General features: G+C 37.4%; 1 protein-coding gene across 2 annotated transcripts in view; it reads right to left on the bottom strand.

The window, feature by feature from the left end:
• MBTD1 (mbt domain containing 1) overlaps positions 1 to 17797 on the bottom strand; it is a gene marked incomplete at both ends in the record, with an annotated part of 38914 nt that overhangs the window by 3187 nt on the left and 17930 nt on the right. For both annotated transcript variants that reach the window (XM_079726354.1, XM_079726355.1), the window contains 9 exons: positions 6723 to 6800; positions 7292 to 7526; positions 7930 to 8012; positions 9007 to 9154; positions 13454 to 13558; positions 13901 to 13956; positions 14778 to 15012; positions 15222 to 15310; positions 15582 to 15716. In XM_079726354.1, the coding sequence (XP_079582480.1) occupies positions 6723 to 6800; positions 7292 to 7526; positions 7930 to 8012; positions 9007 to 9154; positions 13454 to 13558; positions 13901 to 13956; positions 14778 to 15012; positions 15222 to 15310; positions 15582 to 15716 (1164 nt within the window). The remainder of the gene's footprint in view (positions 1 to 6722; positions 6801 to 7291; positions 7527 to 7929; positions 8013 to 9006; positions 9155 to 13453; positions 13559 to 13900; positions 13957 to 14777; positions 15013 to 15221; positions 15311 to 15581; positions 15717 to 17797) is intronic.

Below are 17797 nucleotides of genomic sequence, written 5' to 3'. Positions count from 1 at the left end.
TATGGAGGATATCAAACATATAACAGTTATCCTTCAAATCAAACCAACATGCATTGTTAAGGACATTTGAACAATACCATGAAAATAAACACATGGAAAAGGAAAAATCCCAAATTTCATTAAAGGTGCAGTACCCACAATAAAAGGTTGATTAAAACAATATCTTGTTATATGATGATCAGATGGCTAAATGAATGAGAAAAGAATTACTGTGCTTCAAGACCAAACATGTTCCATTCAAACAGATGCTTTTTGTTTTTTTTTTAATGTAAGAAAAGTAAATTGAAATTCTAAAGCATATCCTGAAACTATTTGCACTTATTATTAACAACAAAGTTCTGGATTATGCTTCTACTCATGTTAAAATATGGAAACAATGTTCTTAAAAAAAAGTAACTCAAGATAAAGGTGAAACAGTCACTCAGATGTGTAATGTTCTAATGCAAAGTTTCAGTGTTTTTAAGGAACCTAAAATAAAGCCTGTCTGGTATCTTCACACTAATCATTTCTCCTTTACAGGCCTTATTCTCAATGAATGATGGATGAAATAAAATAGATCCTGTGGCTGATGTCACTTTCTACACAAATGCATTTTCTTGGTTCTGTTTTTAAAAGGAAGTTACTTTGCTGACTTTAATCACTAACATTTCAGAAGACAATCTAACAGAAATCACATTTTCCTAGTTAGCAGTCCATAAATAATAAATTCTCTCAATAGCTAAACAAATCATAGCTTTCAGAGAGTTAAGACAGCAACGTAGTCCCTACATAGTTTCACCACAGTAAAATCACATTAAATCCCACAAGATGTGCCCCTAGCTCAGAAGACACACACAATAGACACTAGTGGAAAGGGAAGTCACTTAGGAGGCCTTGTGGGTTCCATCCTGTATGCCTACTCCAAGTTCCTGGGTTTTGCCAATCCTGAAAGTCAAGTTCTCCACAAAACGTGACACACGCCTTCAAAATCAGTCTAATGCTTAAAGAAAATACATCTAAAATGCAATAAAAATTCAAACATATTCAGAGCTCACAATATTATCTATAGTTAATCACTTAGGTTACAGAAAACTTTCATAATAACAAGTACAAAAAGAAAAAAGTTACAAAGACAAGAAAAGAAGTTGAAAGGCTCTTTAGACATTTGAAGGTATTTCCATAAGAGTAGATAAACTTGCATTTGCAGTCCTAATCCATTTCTTATACAAGAGAGGTATAGTAATTTTCTCTAGATATAAAGATATGAGTGATCTTCAGAGAAACAGACTAGGAAGGATCAAGATCACCTAATACACTGTTTAAGAAGGCAAAAGCTAAAGAACACATTTTAAAATGGAAAAAAAAAGGCTGATGACAACTTCAGGTGCAAAAATATTAGCAAACAGAGGAATGAGAAGAAAATAGAGCTAAGTACTAAGTCCCATCATGGTTTTCAACATATAAAAGGCATTTTAAAGACTGCAAATTAGATAAAAAATTGTTTAAAAGCAATAGTTAGGATATGGCAGAATATAAGCCAAGGTAGATACAACTTTGGCTTTGGGGCTATTTGATCTGTACTCACGTCTAAGATTCATCATATGCAAGTGAAGCCTCTGACATTCTACGGTAACATGTTTGTTCTTAGCATTTACAAAGGGCAGTCTTCCTTATACTCTACCAGCTTAGCCTAACCAATTCAACTCAAATTAAATGTCATTTACTTACTTAATCACTGTACATATATAAACATGAAATTATAGAAATAAATTTCACTCAAATTCAATACCAAAATTATACAGGTGTTATATTTCCAAATTCATGTTATTCAACTAAGATTATGGTAAATGTTACTACCAGAACTAAAATCACACAGGAATACAATACACATCCTGTCTACTGAATGAGACGCTATGGAATGCTATGAACAAAGCCTCATTTTTGGATCTGATTAATCAGATTGCTCCCTTATGGCATACTTCTCCCGCAGGTCAAGTCACGTGGAATTCTGCAATGCAAAATGTTCAACTATTTTAACGAAACCATGAAACAGTACAAGTTGTCTCACAATTCCATAAACTGAAATCACCGCTTTACCCGAATTTGAAGCTCAAAAGTGGCTTGTAACAAAACAAAAATCTGAAATCACATAAACTGAAATCACAGCTTTACCCGAATTTGAAGCTCAAAAGTGGCTTGTAACAAAACAAAAATCCTTCCCTGATTATTCATTTTAGTGAAGTGACTACCAAAGACTAATGAAAATGAATTTTTTAGTTGAAAGAAAAAGAAAAATTTAATGTCAGTATCTGTCATGCCAGACCATGCTTCTGTCTCCCACCACCCTAACCCAGACTTTGACCCTCTGCAGTACCTGAGGTGCTGATGTGACCAATTACCTGTTTTGAGGCTGGGACTGAACTCTCGGCTAGTGCAGGGAGGTGGGAAGACCTCCGGGGCTGTCTGTGCTGGAAGGGCTTGATACAGAGGGGGAGTCAACGCTTCGCCACCAGAAAAGCTCCTCTGTACCCCACCTGTCATGGGCAGGCTCGACAAACTGACAGGCTTCTTCCCAACTGGCATCTTCCTCTCTAAATATCAAGTTAAACTAAAGTAAGCTTTTACTTACATGTGTGGTAAGAAAACTGCATCATAACTAGGAAAGGTTGTGCTGCACAGGATACTTTGAAAAGAAAAACAACTATGCAAGGTTTGTATTTCTGAAAACAAGGTGTGTGTTGGGGAGTGGATGATGGGGGAGATTATTTCTAGTCTCTCAGAGTCTGGTAATCCTGGTTCTTGACTCTCTAATCCATTTAAAACAAAACAACGCAAAATGAACTACAGAGAGCGTCGAATGTGGAGAATAGCTGGCTAATTACCTTCAAAAAAATTTTAGTTTGAGGGGGACTGACAATCCAATGGCAGAGAGGGTTCTAAAACTCTACTTGTAGGCATTTCACTGCCCATATAAGCCCAAACACACACTGTCCTTCAGGGAGAAATCAAACAGTTTAATTAATGAATTATACGAGTGGCAGGATTTTACTGATATGAAATGTGCTCCCCTAACTTTCGGTTTATAATTCACTCTTTTAGAAAACAATTATAATTCTTATTCTGAAAAGCAGTTCTAAAATTTAAATGTTTGTTGCCTGCAAGTTCTTCGGCAATCTAGTTTCTTTTGAAACACCCTTTGGTTACGGTATCATAAGCACACATAAGCTTTCAAAGACTTACACAATGCTTTTACCAACAACAAAAAAATAAGCTTTGTAAATACTGAACAACCAAACATACTGCATTAATTTGATTGAAAGCTGAAGGATACTTACATATCTTTGTGACTATAAATTATATCTGTTTTCTTCCAGAGTTTACAAATGACTCAGGCAAGAGCAATCAGAAATTATCCTTTGCAAAATCAGAACTAAAAGACAAATCTAAGTTAGACAGTATTCTTATGTAAAATGATCTGGAAACCAAGCTCCTGTGCGTACACATTCAACTCTCAACTGCCAAACCAAAATCACTTGCAGCATTCATTTAGACGAAAAAGTCTAATGTACTACACACTTGGAGGTAAAAATGCAAGGAGAATCTCCAACTCTCTGCTACTTACAATAGCCCCTGAAGATGGTACAGAAATTAGTGCTGGTTTTCCTGCTCTAGGATTACTAAGCCTTGAGGAAAAAAAGGTTTTTCAGATTGGACAGATCATGTGCACACAACAGTCTATATGATTCCCTCGACAGAACATCACCCTTATTTTTCAGAAGCACTGGTTAATAGTTATCCCTTTGTAGCATGAACACAGCTAATTAAAAAATAGGCTAGAACCCGCGCACCACAATGAAGAGTAGTCCCCTGCTTGCCGCAACTAGAGAAAGCCAATCTACTGTCTAGTTCTGTAAAAAATAAGCCTTACCAAAGAACACACTGATGGATGATTTTAGGTACAAAAAGATCAAAGAGCCATAAGATGGAAACAACAGAGCCAGAATATAATAATCTGTAGACAAACTTAAAAACAAATAAAAGGTTTTGTGGCCTATCTGACTGATATAAATCTGCATGCAATGGATGAGTTAGGTTCCTGGACCCCAACCTCTTTCTTATTTTGGCAAGTAAAGTTTTGTGGAAAAAATTTCTAAGAAATTATTTGCTGAGTAATGTGAAAAAACAAAAGGAACAGTGTCCTTACAATGAAGATTGCTTCTTCATTCACAAAGCACTACAATTCCTTATCCTCAATTCCAAAATTCAAAGGTTTTTTTTGGCAAAACTTTGGCAACAAAATCAAACCTCACTTGGTGATACTATTTATAATCTTTATTTGGCCCATTAAATGTAACTGTTTATATATATTTTGCTTCAAAAAATGCTGCAGATGGGGCTTCCCTGGTGGCGCAGTGGTTGGGAGTCCGCCTGCCGATGCAGGGGACACAGGTTCGTGCCCCGATCCGGGAGGATCCCACATGCCGCGAAGCGGCTGGGCCTGTGAGCCATGGCCGCTGAGCCTGTGCGTCCAGAGCCTGTGCTCCGCAACGGGAGGGACCACAGGAGTGAGAGGCCCGCGTACCGCAAAAAAAAAGAAAAAAAAAAAAAGAAAAAAAATGCTGCAGAGTCTGCAAGGGGTGTTACATAATATATGCTACACACACTGTACTTTTCTAAAATCCAAAAATTTCTAAATTCCAAAACACATTTGGTCTCTAGGATTTCTAATAAGGGACTGTGAGTCCCTAGTTCTTTTCTTTCTTATGTCCAAAGGACAATTTAAAGGCATTAGAGGGACTTGCCTGGTGGCGTAGTGGTTAAGAATCCACCTGGCAATGCAGGGGCCATGGGTTCGATCCCTGGTCCAGGAAGATCCCACATGCCGTGTAGCAAGTAAGCCCGTGTGCCACAACTACTGAGCCTGCGCTCTAGAGCCCGCGAGCCACAACTACTGAGCCCGCGTGCCACAGCTACTGAAGCCTGTGCGCCTAGAGCCTGTGATCCACAACAAGAGAAGCCACTGCAATGAGAAGCCCGCACACTGCAACGAAGAGTAGTCCCCTGCTCGCCGCAACTAGAGAAAGCCCGCGCATGGCAATGAAGACCCGACACAGCCAAAAATAAATAAAATAAATAAATTTTTAAAAGAAGGCATTAGAGATGATGTCATAATATTAAGAGTTATTAAAATGTTAAAGAACAAATTATATTTTTAGCTAAATTCATTTCTTCAGCTAATCCAGAAATCTGATAACGTTAAATGTCACTAAAAACTGGGATAGTGATATCATCACTTCATTAATTTCACATTTCTTCCCATGTCCCCAGCCCATTAATTCAAAATAATTAAGTCCCATAAACCATAAACAAATCATGTAGGTGTCACACTGAGGAGGTATGTGAACTGTGTATACAATGCTCAGAAATTCGTCCTAAAAAATGTCATAAAGCCACTAATAAAAAGCATTCTTAAATTCGACACATTGCAAAGAAAATTCTGAAATCTCATAATAATAATAAATAAAAAGTGAAAAGACAAGCCAAAGCAGCCTGTCTTAGAGAAAGCTTAGTGATCACGTCTGCTATGGTTAGTCCACTCACATGAAGTTACTACATGACTTCTTGCTAATCAGTTCCAGATAAGTGGGAAATCACTTTCATCTACCTGGTCTGGCAATGTTCTCTAGAGTTCTTTTAGGTGAATATCAAACACGGTAAGCAGCCAGTCAGCAAAATAATTTTTGGTCTGTGGGAGGCTTATGTCCATAATATAAAAGAGAGGGTAAGAGACAGGCCTGATGGTTATCACTATTGTGAGGCTGACTTGGGTTTCATGTGGGGAGGAAACTAAAGCACCACTGCAGTGGTTGCTAGAAGTCTCCACTGAAAAAACAATTAACATCAACTATAATCAAACGTGTGAAGGTATATTTGATTCTTCACACTATTTCAGTCTCTTGGTTGTTAATGAGACAGATTAGCACTTACTTGAACATATGGCAAGTTAGTTGCAAAAATCTGTTTTAGTTTTAATCCTCTAATATACTTTTTACTTTAAAAAAAATCTTTAAGTAAAAATAATCTTATCTGAGAATGAAATATTCCATGACAGGTTTCATGAAGAGAAAAATCTGTAGTTTTCTATGGGGTGGAGGAGGGAGATTTTAAAAGAATCAGAGCTATCAATATATTTTATATTATTTTGGCTATTAATGTCAGTAATCATTCATTGTAAGGTAAAATATAATATAGACAGCATATTGAAAAAGATTTTCTTAAGCCTGATTGTGTTAGCTATCAACTTGAATTTCTTTTCTTTTTTTTTTTTAACTTCAATTTCTTACAAGTATCATTCTAGAAAGAGAGTTTTGGTTTATAAGAAGGATGGGTTTATTAGTCTCCAAGTCTACTGTAAGCATCAAGCATCTGCTTTTACAGTTTAATAAAAAATTTTAAAAAAGGATTAATTTTCAGAAGGTTTACATATTACTTCAAGAATCATTCACAGACTCTATTCTTTACTGTATATCAAATATTATGGTAATAATTTTTCCTGTCAATCAAAGGTAAGTGCTTCTCATTATTGAAAAGGTTTGCCTTTTATGGCATACTGCACCTTTAAGCATAATACAGAATGCACAGTTATCAGCTCTCACAAGGGATACCATTTCTGTGCAACAATACCAAGACCCCAGTTGGCTGACAAGTTAGGAAATGTATATAAACACCACGTGGTGACCCACTTTTCTTATGTCCTTTGTATTGCTGGGACTTAGCTTTTTTCTTCTGTTTTGATGAACCTGATTGGCTTTCTCTTGATGCTGAAAAATAAAAGAGAAAATTGATATCAAATAATTGCTTACAACTCTAGATACAACTTAGATGAACTATCTTCACCAAAACCATGACATTTATAAAAGTACACGATGCTTTGAAAATAAGGGTACTTGTTCCTGCAAAACCATGAAGCTCAATACCAGATTCCATTATTTATTCAATAAGCACTTATTATATTATATATCACTAAATTTTAGCCTATAACTTTAAACTCATCAAAGGAAGTCTAGCTTAATTTGGTGAGTGCTCTTAATGTTGTGTTTCTATAGTCATTAAACAACTATTGAGTTCACAATGCCATGGTACCCATGGTCTGATTCTGTGATATTGTTGTTGAGTCTTAAGATCTTACCTGGCAACCAATCAGACATAGGTATATTCTTGTCCTGTGAGCTCACAAGATGATTTATGTGAGATAGTCCTCGGAGAATTGCTGATTTTTACAAAAGGACACCTTTTCTGTATACCAACTTACACTGTGATGCTGGAGGCTGTAGTTGATATCCAGTTAATTGACACCACCCTACAGGATAGAGGTCAGGGGATTCACAGTCTACCCACTGATCATATTCTTCTTCCCATCCATCAAAATGTATCCTCAAGAGACGATGAATAATTCGAGTTACTGTGGCTACACATATTAATCGTGGCTCCATGAGATCTACTGCTTCTAATTTCATTCCTACACGAAATCCGTGATTTGGAACATCCTAACATCGAGAAGCAAAATATTAACACTGGTGAAAAGAAGAATGTATAACTCTACTAACACTAAGAAAGACAAGAGAAGTAACATAACCAATTAACAACTTAGACCCCCAAAATCCCAAATAATTAATTATTGAAACATAGGAAGGTGAAGCATGTAAGAACTAGTTAGGAAACGTATTCATTCCTATTTTACTCAGATTAAAAATGAAACAAAGTTTGGAAACAAGCTTCAATGCCTATGTAAAGGAAATACGTACATTGTTTTACTACTATATATTTGTTTATATTAATCTCCACTAAGAAATTCTAACATAAGGCAAAGACATTTTGATCAACAATGATTTGCATTTGTGAAGCATCAAAAAAAATCCACATAAGTATTATGCGATCTTTTAAATTTACCTTATTAAATAGTTTTACTGGTGCTGCAATGGAGCCAGTTTCCCTGAGGTAGTCAAACCATTTAAAAGGAAGTTTTGTGTAACCTGAAAAACACAACTGGTTTAACTAGGAGTTCACCTAAAATTAGTGTAATATTAAAATGTAGATATAAAGTAATTCAGTGCACACTATAATCTCAAGTGCTAATGCTGTACAGGACAATAGTTCCTCCCTGTTATATGGATATTCTTCTTTTTCTAGGCAGAAACAGGTGCGCCCATTTATTCTAATGCCAAAGTAACTCTCTTCTCCTCAGTGTATAAGAACTATAGACTTTTGCTTTTTAATCCTAGGCTTAGAACAGTCTAATATTTAATATTTTTTCAGTAGTATTTTTCTTTCTTTGTAAGAAAGAACACTGGCTGGGCAAATACTATTTTTATAGTCTTCTGTTTTGGCTTTTCTCTTTCTTAAGAGAAAAATCCAAGGCTCAGATATTGAAATTAGGAAAGTCACTGGTTAAGCCATATGAGCTATTTAAGCGTATGTACTCTTTTAAAAAGTCACATGGTAATCATTTTTACTTTTTAATTTTTTTTGGCCACACCGCTTGGCTTGTGGGATCTTACTTCCCCGACCAGGGATCGAACCAGGGCCTCGGCAGTGAAAGCCCCGAGTCCTAACCACTGGACTGCCAGGGAATTATTCCCTCATATGGTAATCTAAAGATGAAAACTTGCTTTCTCTCAAAGGCTAAAGTACCTATTTTTTTAAAAAGTTCATGAATGCAGTAGCTCTTTGAGCCTACATCAACATCTCAACAGGGCTTGAGAATACCAATTCTTATTATAAAATGTACAGATGCTGAGGGAAAATTCTACACCAATGTAATTTATTAAAGCTACCTAGGATACAGTTCTTTATGTTTTCAGAGCACCCCCAGCTCTTGTTATGTACGCATATGTTTATATATACATATACACACATACTGTATTTTCATACAGCAAGAAATCTAGGGCTGTGGTATATGTTGTCAACTGGTACCATGCAAAAGGAAAGCTAGGATGAAAACCCAGTGTATATATTAGGAAGAAGTACCTCTGGGTGGAGTAAGTTCAATCATGTTAATTTCACAGAAACCAACAGGGAAAATAGAAGGGGAGGTTGCATGATAACAGAACCAGTCAGATCCATCTGCTGCTTCTGAGCCATCGATCCCAATCATCAGGAATCCATCAGCCAGCACCTTTTAAATTAACAGAATTCCAAGTATTTAAAATTAGGTACCCACAATGTTCACTGCAGCACAATTTACAACAGCCAGGACATGGAAGCAACCTAAATATCCACTGACAGATGAATGGATAAAGAAGTTGTGGCACATATATACAATGGAATATTACTCAGCCATAAAAAGGAACAAAACTGAGTTATTTGTAGTGAGGTGGATGGACCTAGAGTCTGTCATACACAATGAAGTAAGTCAGAGAGAGGAAAACAAATACCAGATGCTAATGCACATATATGGAAAAAAAAATGGTACTGATGAACCTAGTGGCAGGGCAGGAATAAAGATGCAGACGTAGAGAATGGACTTCAGGACATGGAGGTGGGGGGAAAGGGAAGCTGGGACGAAGTGAGAGAGTAGCAGTGACATATATACACTACCAAATGTAAAATGGATGGCTAGTGGGAGGCTGCTGCATAGCACAGGGAGATCAGCTCGATGCTTTGTGACCACCTAGAGGGGTGGGATAGGGAGGGTGGGAGGCTCAAGAGGGAGGGGATATGGGGATATATGTATACATATAGCTGATTCACTTTGTTGTACAGCAGAAACACACATTGTAAAGCAATTATACTCCAATAAAGATGTAAAAAAAAAAATTAGGTACCACTATTATAAAAATGATCCTTTTAGTGACATTCTAAAAGAAAGGAAAATCTATTCCATAAAGATCTCTTAAAAGTGAAAAATGTTTATTTAATTACCTTAAATAACTGAAATTATAATGAAAAAAATCTGTGTAAGTTCTAGTGTGTACCAGAAATAACAGCATGGTTACACAGAAGTGATTTCAGAGGTCTAGGGAAAACAGTACCTCTGCCAATGGCCAAGGCTGAGTGCTCTTTTACAATTTAACTATCTAGTCTCAGCTAAGCTTTAAATCTTACTCAGTAATAACTTTATTTCCTTCTGATTTATCACATAGAGAAGTTTTTCTAAACCTTTTCCACCTTCCTCAAGCTCCAACTTTACCTCTCTCATGCTCTGGATGATCGTGCTCCTCTATCACAGAAACTACGTGAGGGGCCTCACAGTCCATCCTTTGCACCTCAGATTGTTGTAAGTAGTAGTCCCTTCTTTGCCCCTCAAGACAAACTTCTCCATCTTGACCTATTGTCACTGGTACCTTGCTCCTAAAACACCATCTCTTATACTCTAATGTCTCCCAATTCCCATTACATTAAAAATATTTTATTTTGAAACAGTTCACACTTACAGAAAAGATACAAGAATAGTACAATAAATTCCTATATACTCTTCACCCAGAGACTCAATTCAGGTTATATACTACGTAACTCCTTGAAGTCTGACTTCTGTCCTGACCCTACTAAACTGCTAAATTCACCGATGACCTCCTAGCTTGTCAAATCCAGTGCCTTTTTTCCAACACTTCAGCCTCCCTTACAGTATCCCATACCAGTGGACTACTCAATTTTTTGAAACATTTAATCCCATACTCTCATTACATTACAGTCTACTGGTCCATCTTCTCACCTCTGTGTTCATTCCTTCACATTATTTTGGTGGCCACCCTTTCACCTCCAGCTCGTTTCTGATTTTAGCCCTTTTCTTTTGTTTTCATGATGGCATCCACTCTTCAATGGTTGACTTTTTTTTTTTTTTTTTTTTTGCCGTACGCGGCCCTCTCACTGTTCTGGCCTCTCCCGTTGCGGAGCACAGGCTCCGGACGCGCAGGCTCAGCGGCCATGGCTCACCGCCCCAGCCGCTCTGCGGCATGTGGGATCCTCCCAGACCGGGGCACGAACCCATGTCCCCTGCATCGGCAGGCGGACTCTCAACCACTGCGCCACCGGGGAAGCCCAATGGTTGACTTTTATGCCAACAATTTCTCAAGTTTTATCATGAGTTTGTCACCCTCCCAGTGTCTCAGTCCTGCATTTTACCTGAGTGCTGAACATATTCTCTGAGAGTTAGTACAGGGCATCAAACCAACAACTTCCTTCTCCTGCTCCTTTCAAAGGCAATCAGTCACTGGGTCCCCACAGCTCTCCCTAAACATTCAGTCCTTTTATCCTGGCCATTAACTAACTCTCTCTCCATTATGTTGTTTGATGTCATTGCTTCCAGCCTTCCTTCATGGACAACTCCTCTCTGACACAGTTATTAAACTTTCCTTTGGTATGACCTCTGTTCATTCCAGAAACCTTTACCAACTTATCCTGTTCATAAAGAAAACTCAGACGGCCTGATCAAGCATTAAAGACTGCATAATCTAATTCCACATCATCTTTTTGTCTTTGCCTGCAGGTTCCTTTCTCCTAGTTATTTCTACTATATTGGATATGTACACTAACTTTCTCTTCAACCTTAACAGCTCTAAGACCTCTGGAAAGGACTATCTCCACTCACATGGGTTCTTTTCTCCCTTTCTAAATACAGCTGACTGGATCAGGGGTTAGTATTCAACCTTCAGAGGCCCAGGCCAAAGGCTGGGCTCAGTTGTTTAGATTCTCTCTCAGTAATTAGAATGAACAGACACAGAGATAGTAGTCAAGCCATCAGCTGGAGCTGGCACTGAAAGGTTGTGATACAGACAGGGACAGGGACTACCACGTGCAGACTGAGTGAGCAGGACACCAACAGAGAAAGAGTGAAAGAAGAGTGGTGCAGAAACAGAGCACGCGTGGAATAAAGAGGCCCCCGAGAGGTGGAGGATAACACTGAGTTTATGCCTTCCCAGGTCTCATCCCTGTGTCCTTGCATGTCTGTGAGCGTGCCCATTGCAACCTTAGAGTAACTTTCCTAGAGCTCACTTGAGCGGGTTTCTGTTCCTTATAAACAAAAAGCCTGGTCCAGAATATTCAAAGCAACTTGTTTGATGTGTACTGTGTGTGAACCACTCTCCATTTCCTAAATGTGACCTGTACTTTCTTTGCACTCTTGATGCTTTTGTGCATATTCACTTTCCATGACACAATTTCCTCCTGCATCTCTGCTTGGCAGAGTTTTTCCCATCCTTCAAGACAAAGTTTTCAAATGTCCTCTCTTCCATAAAGCTTGCCCTGATTCCTCTGAGAAGATGTGACCTCTTCTTTATTTGAATTCCAACAGTACTTGTACCTTTCTTAAATCATAGTGATCTTGTATGTTAAACTTATTTTCATACATCTTATCTTGTTCTACAAGACTGTAAGCTTCTTAAAGTCCAAACCAAACCTAGCATGGCAAGAATTCATAAAGTATTTTCTGAGTGAAGCTGGGTATTCTACTCGCTGGACACTTTTTTTCCTTTCACATAGAGCATGGTGCTGGTTCCCAAACCTGGCTGATTTTCAGAATTACCGAGAGAACTTTTAATTTTCTTTATTTTTTAAACAAATACAGATATCTGGGCAATAATTCTTGTGATTCTGATTGAGTAGGTCTGGAGTAGGTCATGGAAATCTATGTTTTAAATAGTACCAGGTGGTTTGGATCACTAGTCAGGTGAAGAAGAACAACAAGGTTTGGAGCCTGTCTGGTCCAGCCGTGTGACCTGAACACAAGTGTTTGGGACATGGCAGCCATCACAACTGTTTTTAATTCTTCTGGCTTAAGGCTTAAAAACTGTGTTGAAATGCAAATCACAATTTAGTTACACCTTTACGTAAGCAGATTCTGGATCAATGGTTCTTAACCTTGGTTGTACCTGAGAATCACCTGGGGACTTAAAAAAAAAAAAGAAAAAAACCAATGCTAGGGCCCCAAACCAGGCTGATTAAATCAGAATGGGAGTGCGGGGTTGGGGAAGAGGCCTAGTCAATGGTATTTTTTTTGTTCCCCAGGAGATTCTGATGCCTACTGAGAACTGAGAACCACTCTTCTACATCTTTTTATAAAAACAGTTTCAGAAGAGAGGAAAAAAGAGAAAAGAAGTAAAGTACTACTAAAAGGGGAAAAAAAAAGCACACAAAGGAAACTGAAGATAAACTTGGCCTTGTTACAAATTCTACGCTGGACAAGCTTTGACCAGGAAGTAAGTTAAATAAATATTCCTCCTCTAACTTAAGGATATACTGCCATAAAATAAAGGTAGCAGACTCAAGATAACAATCTTGACAACAAGATATATACAAAGAAAAGCTCCTAAGAGAATTCAAATTCGTTTTGAAATTATTAGTACCATTCTCCCCAAGGAAGATGCAGCTGCACACATTTTATGTCACAATGAACACATTAGGGGCCTCCTTCTCCTGTTACCTGAAACCTAGTTCCTGTAACTGCATTGTTTCTATACTTTAAAACCTATTCTCTTACCTTTCTAATGGTCGCAACACATATTGTGGAAAGATTTAATGGGTCTATAGCTTCCAATTTCATTCCTTCCTTGAACCATTCCCCACTCTGGTCTACTTCTTTTACCTAAAGAATTACATGAAAGTACATCTACTGTCACAAGTGTTATCAGTTTAATAATTATAATAATACCAAGTTGAAAAAGTTTACCAGATGAAAATAAAATACCAAGTGTCTTCTCCTACCTACCTAATATTATAACTCAAACTTCCATTAGGGAATAGAGAGAATTCAGGCAAATAGAATTGAAGAATAATTATAATCAACAGTTGTGACACATATGGATTACAAGGTCTTAATCCTTTTAGGTGAACATATGTAATTACGATTTCCATAATATTAGGAAAAAACCCACAACCCTCTTTCAAACCTAATTTACAAATGAGGGTTCTTATAAAAACTTCTTACCTTAGCAAATAAATGTGGTGGTGTATCAAAATGTCCATCTTGTTTCTTTGTAATATCTACAAGGAAAAGTTACATACTAATCTGTCAGCATTTTTGAGAAGACCAAAAACCATGTTTCTTTGAAGGTTTCAAACTCACAAGGTATGTATACTCTAAAACATGGCAAAAATACATGCCTTCTACATTTATGGTGAATAATATTCTTTAAAAATCTTTCTCTCTTTAGAGTACATGTGCTGTTATTCAGCCAATCAGAATGCTGGAAATTCCCTAGTTAGGGAATTACAACTTTAGAAAGTACGTTTTAATGTGTTTAGTATTAAGTCTAACCACATTTAATTTCACTATTTCATCTAAAATTGAATGGAAAGGGAAAGGCTATCTTTAGTTCTTTCAAACAGGCTGGATAAAAAGGTGTAAGAAAACAAATGTAGTTGTGACCAAAAGTGCATTATTATTATTATTATTTTTTGTGGTACGCGGGCCTTTCACTGTTGTGGCCTCTCCCGTTGCCGAGCACAGGCTCCGGACGCGCAGGCTCAGTGGCCATGGCTCACGGGCCCAGCTGCTCCGCGGCATGTGGGATCTTCCCGGACCGGGGCACGAACCCGTGTCGCCTGCATCGGCGGGCGGACTTTCAACCACTGCGCCACCAGGGAAGCCCCCAAAGTGCATTATTTTTTACTTGAGCACAAGTGGAAGGAATATAAAGGAATTGTTAGGACATTAATACCCTGGTGTGAAACTTTCCTATTTAAGGTAGAATAAGCAGCCCCGGCAACTAGTTCTGATCTATGCTATTCTGCAGAGAAAAATAACCAAGTAGTACAATTTAGCCTCAGTGATATTTTCAACAGTTCTCGTGACAGGTGCTTACCAGATCTTTTGAATCGATGGCCTATGCTTCGAGACCAACCGATATGATGGATTAATGGGCTGTGCATATGGCACCAGAAGTCATCTGTTCTATCTTCACTCTCTTCATACACTAGTCTTAATCTTCCTCCAATTACACTTTCCACCACTGCCACTCGTGTTCGACACAAATGCCTCTTGTCAACCACTTCTACTCTCATGCAAGGTTTGAAAGGATACTGCATGCTCTCTGAAACCTTGAAACAAAAGCAGAACTGTTGGGAATTCATGACAAAGGTCTACAAATAATTTTAGTATTGTACTATAAAAATACCGAGCGCACTTAATAGTTAACATAGGTTATCTGACTCACTAATTGAAACAATTCCTTAAAAAACTTAGAAGTTACTCCATTTTTTAGAGTTCTCATTTGCCACTTCAGTCCTTTCTAAGATCCTGTCTTTACCTTTTGTGAGAAATCGGGAGGAAGTGTTTTGGCACCAGTAAGTCGTTTCACTAGAAAAGCTTTCCAGTTTGTATACTTATGCTGAATAGCTAAAATAAAAGAAATAACCAGTTACACTTTAGCAAAGAATAGAATTGCTTCATAAGCTGTTAAAAAAAAAAACAACACACATTTCCCTGCAATTAAAGTTCTCAAGAAGAGTAACAAAAATAGGAAAAATAAGCATGTCTTGCTAGCAAATAAGTTACTTGAAACCAAAAAATATTATTTTAATTTCTATGTCACTTTAATGTTACTAAGTGTAAAACTGCATTAAAGTGCAAATACTTACTCTACATTAAGGGTAAAGAAGCTACTCACTTCTAGGAGGGACAAGAGGTTTTCCACTGGCTGCACACCAACCAACTGGATGGATATCAGAACCACATATATTGCACCAGAAGTCCAGACCAGAGTCATTTTCAAATCCTTCATATCTTAAAAGGGCATTGTAGCCTGAAACCAACAAAGCAATTGCCGCATAATAAGAAAACCAAATGAAATAAAACAGGATATAGCTGCTGGTAGTGGTTGTCAAATGTCAGTGAGCACCTGAAACAGATTCATGTGCAGGGCTTGTGAACAGACAGATAGCTGGGCCTCACACCCCAGAGATCCAGATTTAGTAGATCTCGGGTGAGCCTGAGAATCTGCATTTATAACAAGTTCCCAGAGGCTGCTGTCACTAATGGTATAGATGAAACTTTGAGAACTATCTGAACAATGTAATTAGTTTAACTGTTTTCAGAGCATGGCCTACTCCTCTGAATATATTCCAACTTGACCCATAGTTTCTTAAATTCTAGAAAAGAAATTCTCAAGTGAAAAGAGGGGTGGGAAAGTTCTATTAGAATGTGTAGTTTTGGAAATAAAGAAGATTGTGGTAAGTTAGTATAACCTTGTTAAGTCACAGAAATCCAGTTAAAGTACATTTCAAAGAAACTGCTTTATCCAAGTGATCAGGTGACCAAATTATTTTTGGATAATTTGGATGTGGCTCCCTTAAGAGCCTAAACTTTTCTGTCTTGTTTATTTGGAAATAAGATTTGAAAATGAGAGGTAAAGAAGTTCAATAAACACAAATAAAAGTATGTGAAATCACTTAAAATCTATATGTACTAAACAAATCGGAAGAATTATTTCCTGAAAAGAACAAATAGTATATGATATATATTGTTTATAATTTAATAAACCTTGTATTGATAATAGATTAAGGTTTAATTTAAGGCCTTTAGTGGAATAAAAAAGGCCCAATAAACTTGTATTTCAGGCTGGGAGCTAAGTTCAGTCAGCATTTTCATGTGTTAATATTTACGATGAAAATTTATAGCATTAAACTTTTAGTTTTAAAATTCAATAATTCACAGAACAACTCATGACTTTGCTAACTGTTGCTGATTCTGGGTTCACCATCAATATCAGGCTCACTTCTAAAATGTCATTAAAGGGGCTTAAAATGAGATATAAGTTGCAATTAGATAAAACAGAAATGTAAAACCAGGTGGAAAATAGAAATAATTCTTGGATATTAAATACACTGATCTTTAGAGCCATTTAAATGCAACTGATTTAAACATCAAGCAAAAAAAATATATATACCGCTGTTTTCAATTAAGGTGTAGAGAATAATACAAGCATTTAGAGAATGCTTATATAGCTGGGGAAATGTTTCAAGGAAAAGGTGGGAACTGAACTGGGTTAAATACGGTGAGAGAGTGAGAGTGAGTAAAGGCATGGAGGTGACACAGAACATGCTGTATGAGAGAGGAGGAAAACTAATCTCACAAGAACAGATCATTTATGTTGGGGAACAATAAAAAATCTGGTCAGTGGTGTATGGTGAAACTCATCAACAGCTGTAAATGCTGACCATCCTGATCCTTTAAGGACAAAGAAGCCACTAAAGACAGAAAAATGGAATTGAGATCATTTTTAGGTAAATTAAGTCTATCAGCAGTACATAGGGAGCAATACGCAGGGTGTCTGGGGGAGAATGGCTGGAGATAAGCCTAGAAAGAGTAGGAGGAGTAAGATACCTCTTCCAGTAATCTCAGGACAACTTTTATCATCTCAGCGGCTGCTCCCCCTCTGAAGCACTACAGTGTCCTACTGCACCACTCACTAAGCACCTTGTGTTAAAATGTATTCAACATTTAGCAGATGTGGGCTTGCTGAAAAAAACAAATCTTATACGTCCGCATGTCCCCTGCCCACGGTGTCTAACACAGCAGACACCTAATGCGTTTACTTCATGAGCAACAACGTAATAAGGGCTGGGGTACTTGGAAGAGGTGGGAATGAAGAAAAAGGTAGTACCCAAAATAGATGAAATTTTCATCACTAGTTTACTTCTCATATTATGGACCATATCACTTTTTTTTAGTACTTCGACTTTTCTGTTACTTTCCAAAGCATCTCCCTCTATCAGGGGTTGGTAAACTATATATGGCCCACAGATCTGGCCTACTGCCTGATGTTTTTTAGTTTGCCATCTAAGAATGGTTTTTACATTTTTAAATAGCTGAAAAAAAATCAGA

This window comes from Hyperoodon ampullatus, assembly GCF_949752795.1.
Source record: "Hyperoodon ampullatus genome assembly, chromosome: 19".
Lineage (NCBI taxonomy): Eukaryota > Metazoa > Chordata > Mammalia > Artiodactyla > Ziphiidae > Hyperoodon > Hyperoodon ampullatus.
Note: the sequence above shows the minus strand (reverse complement) of the source record. Positions and strands in the feature narration are given on the sequence as shown.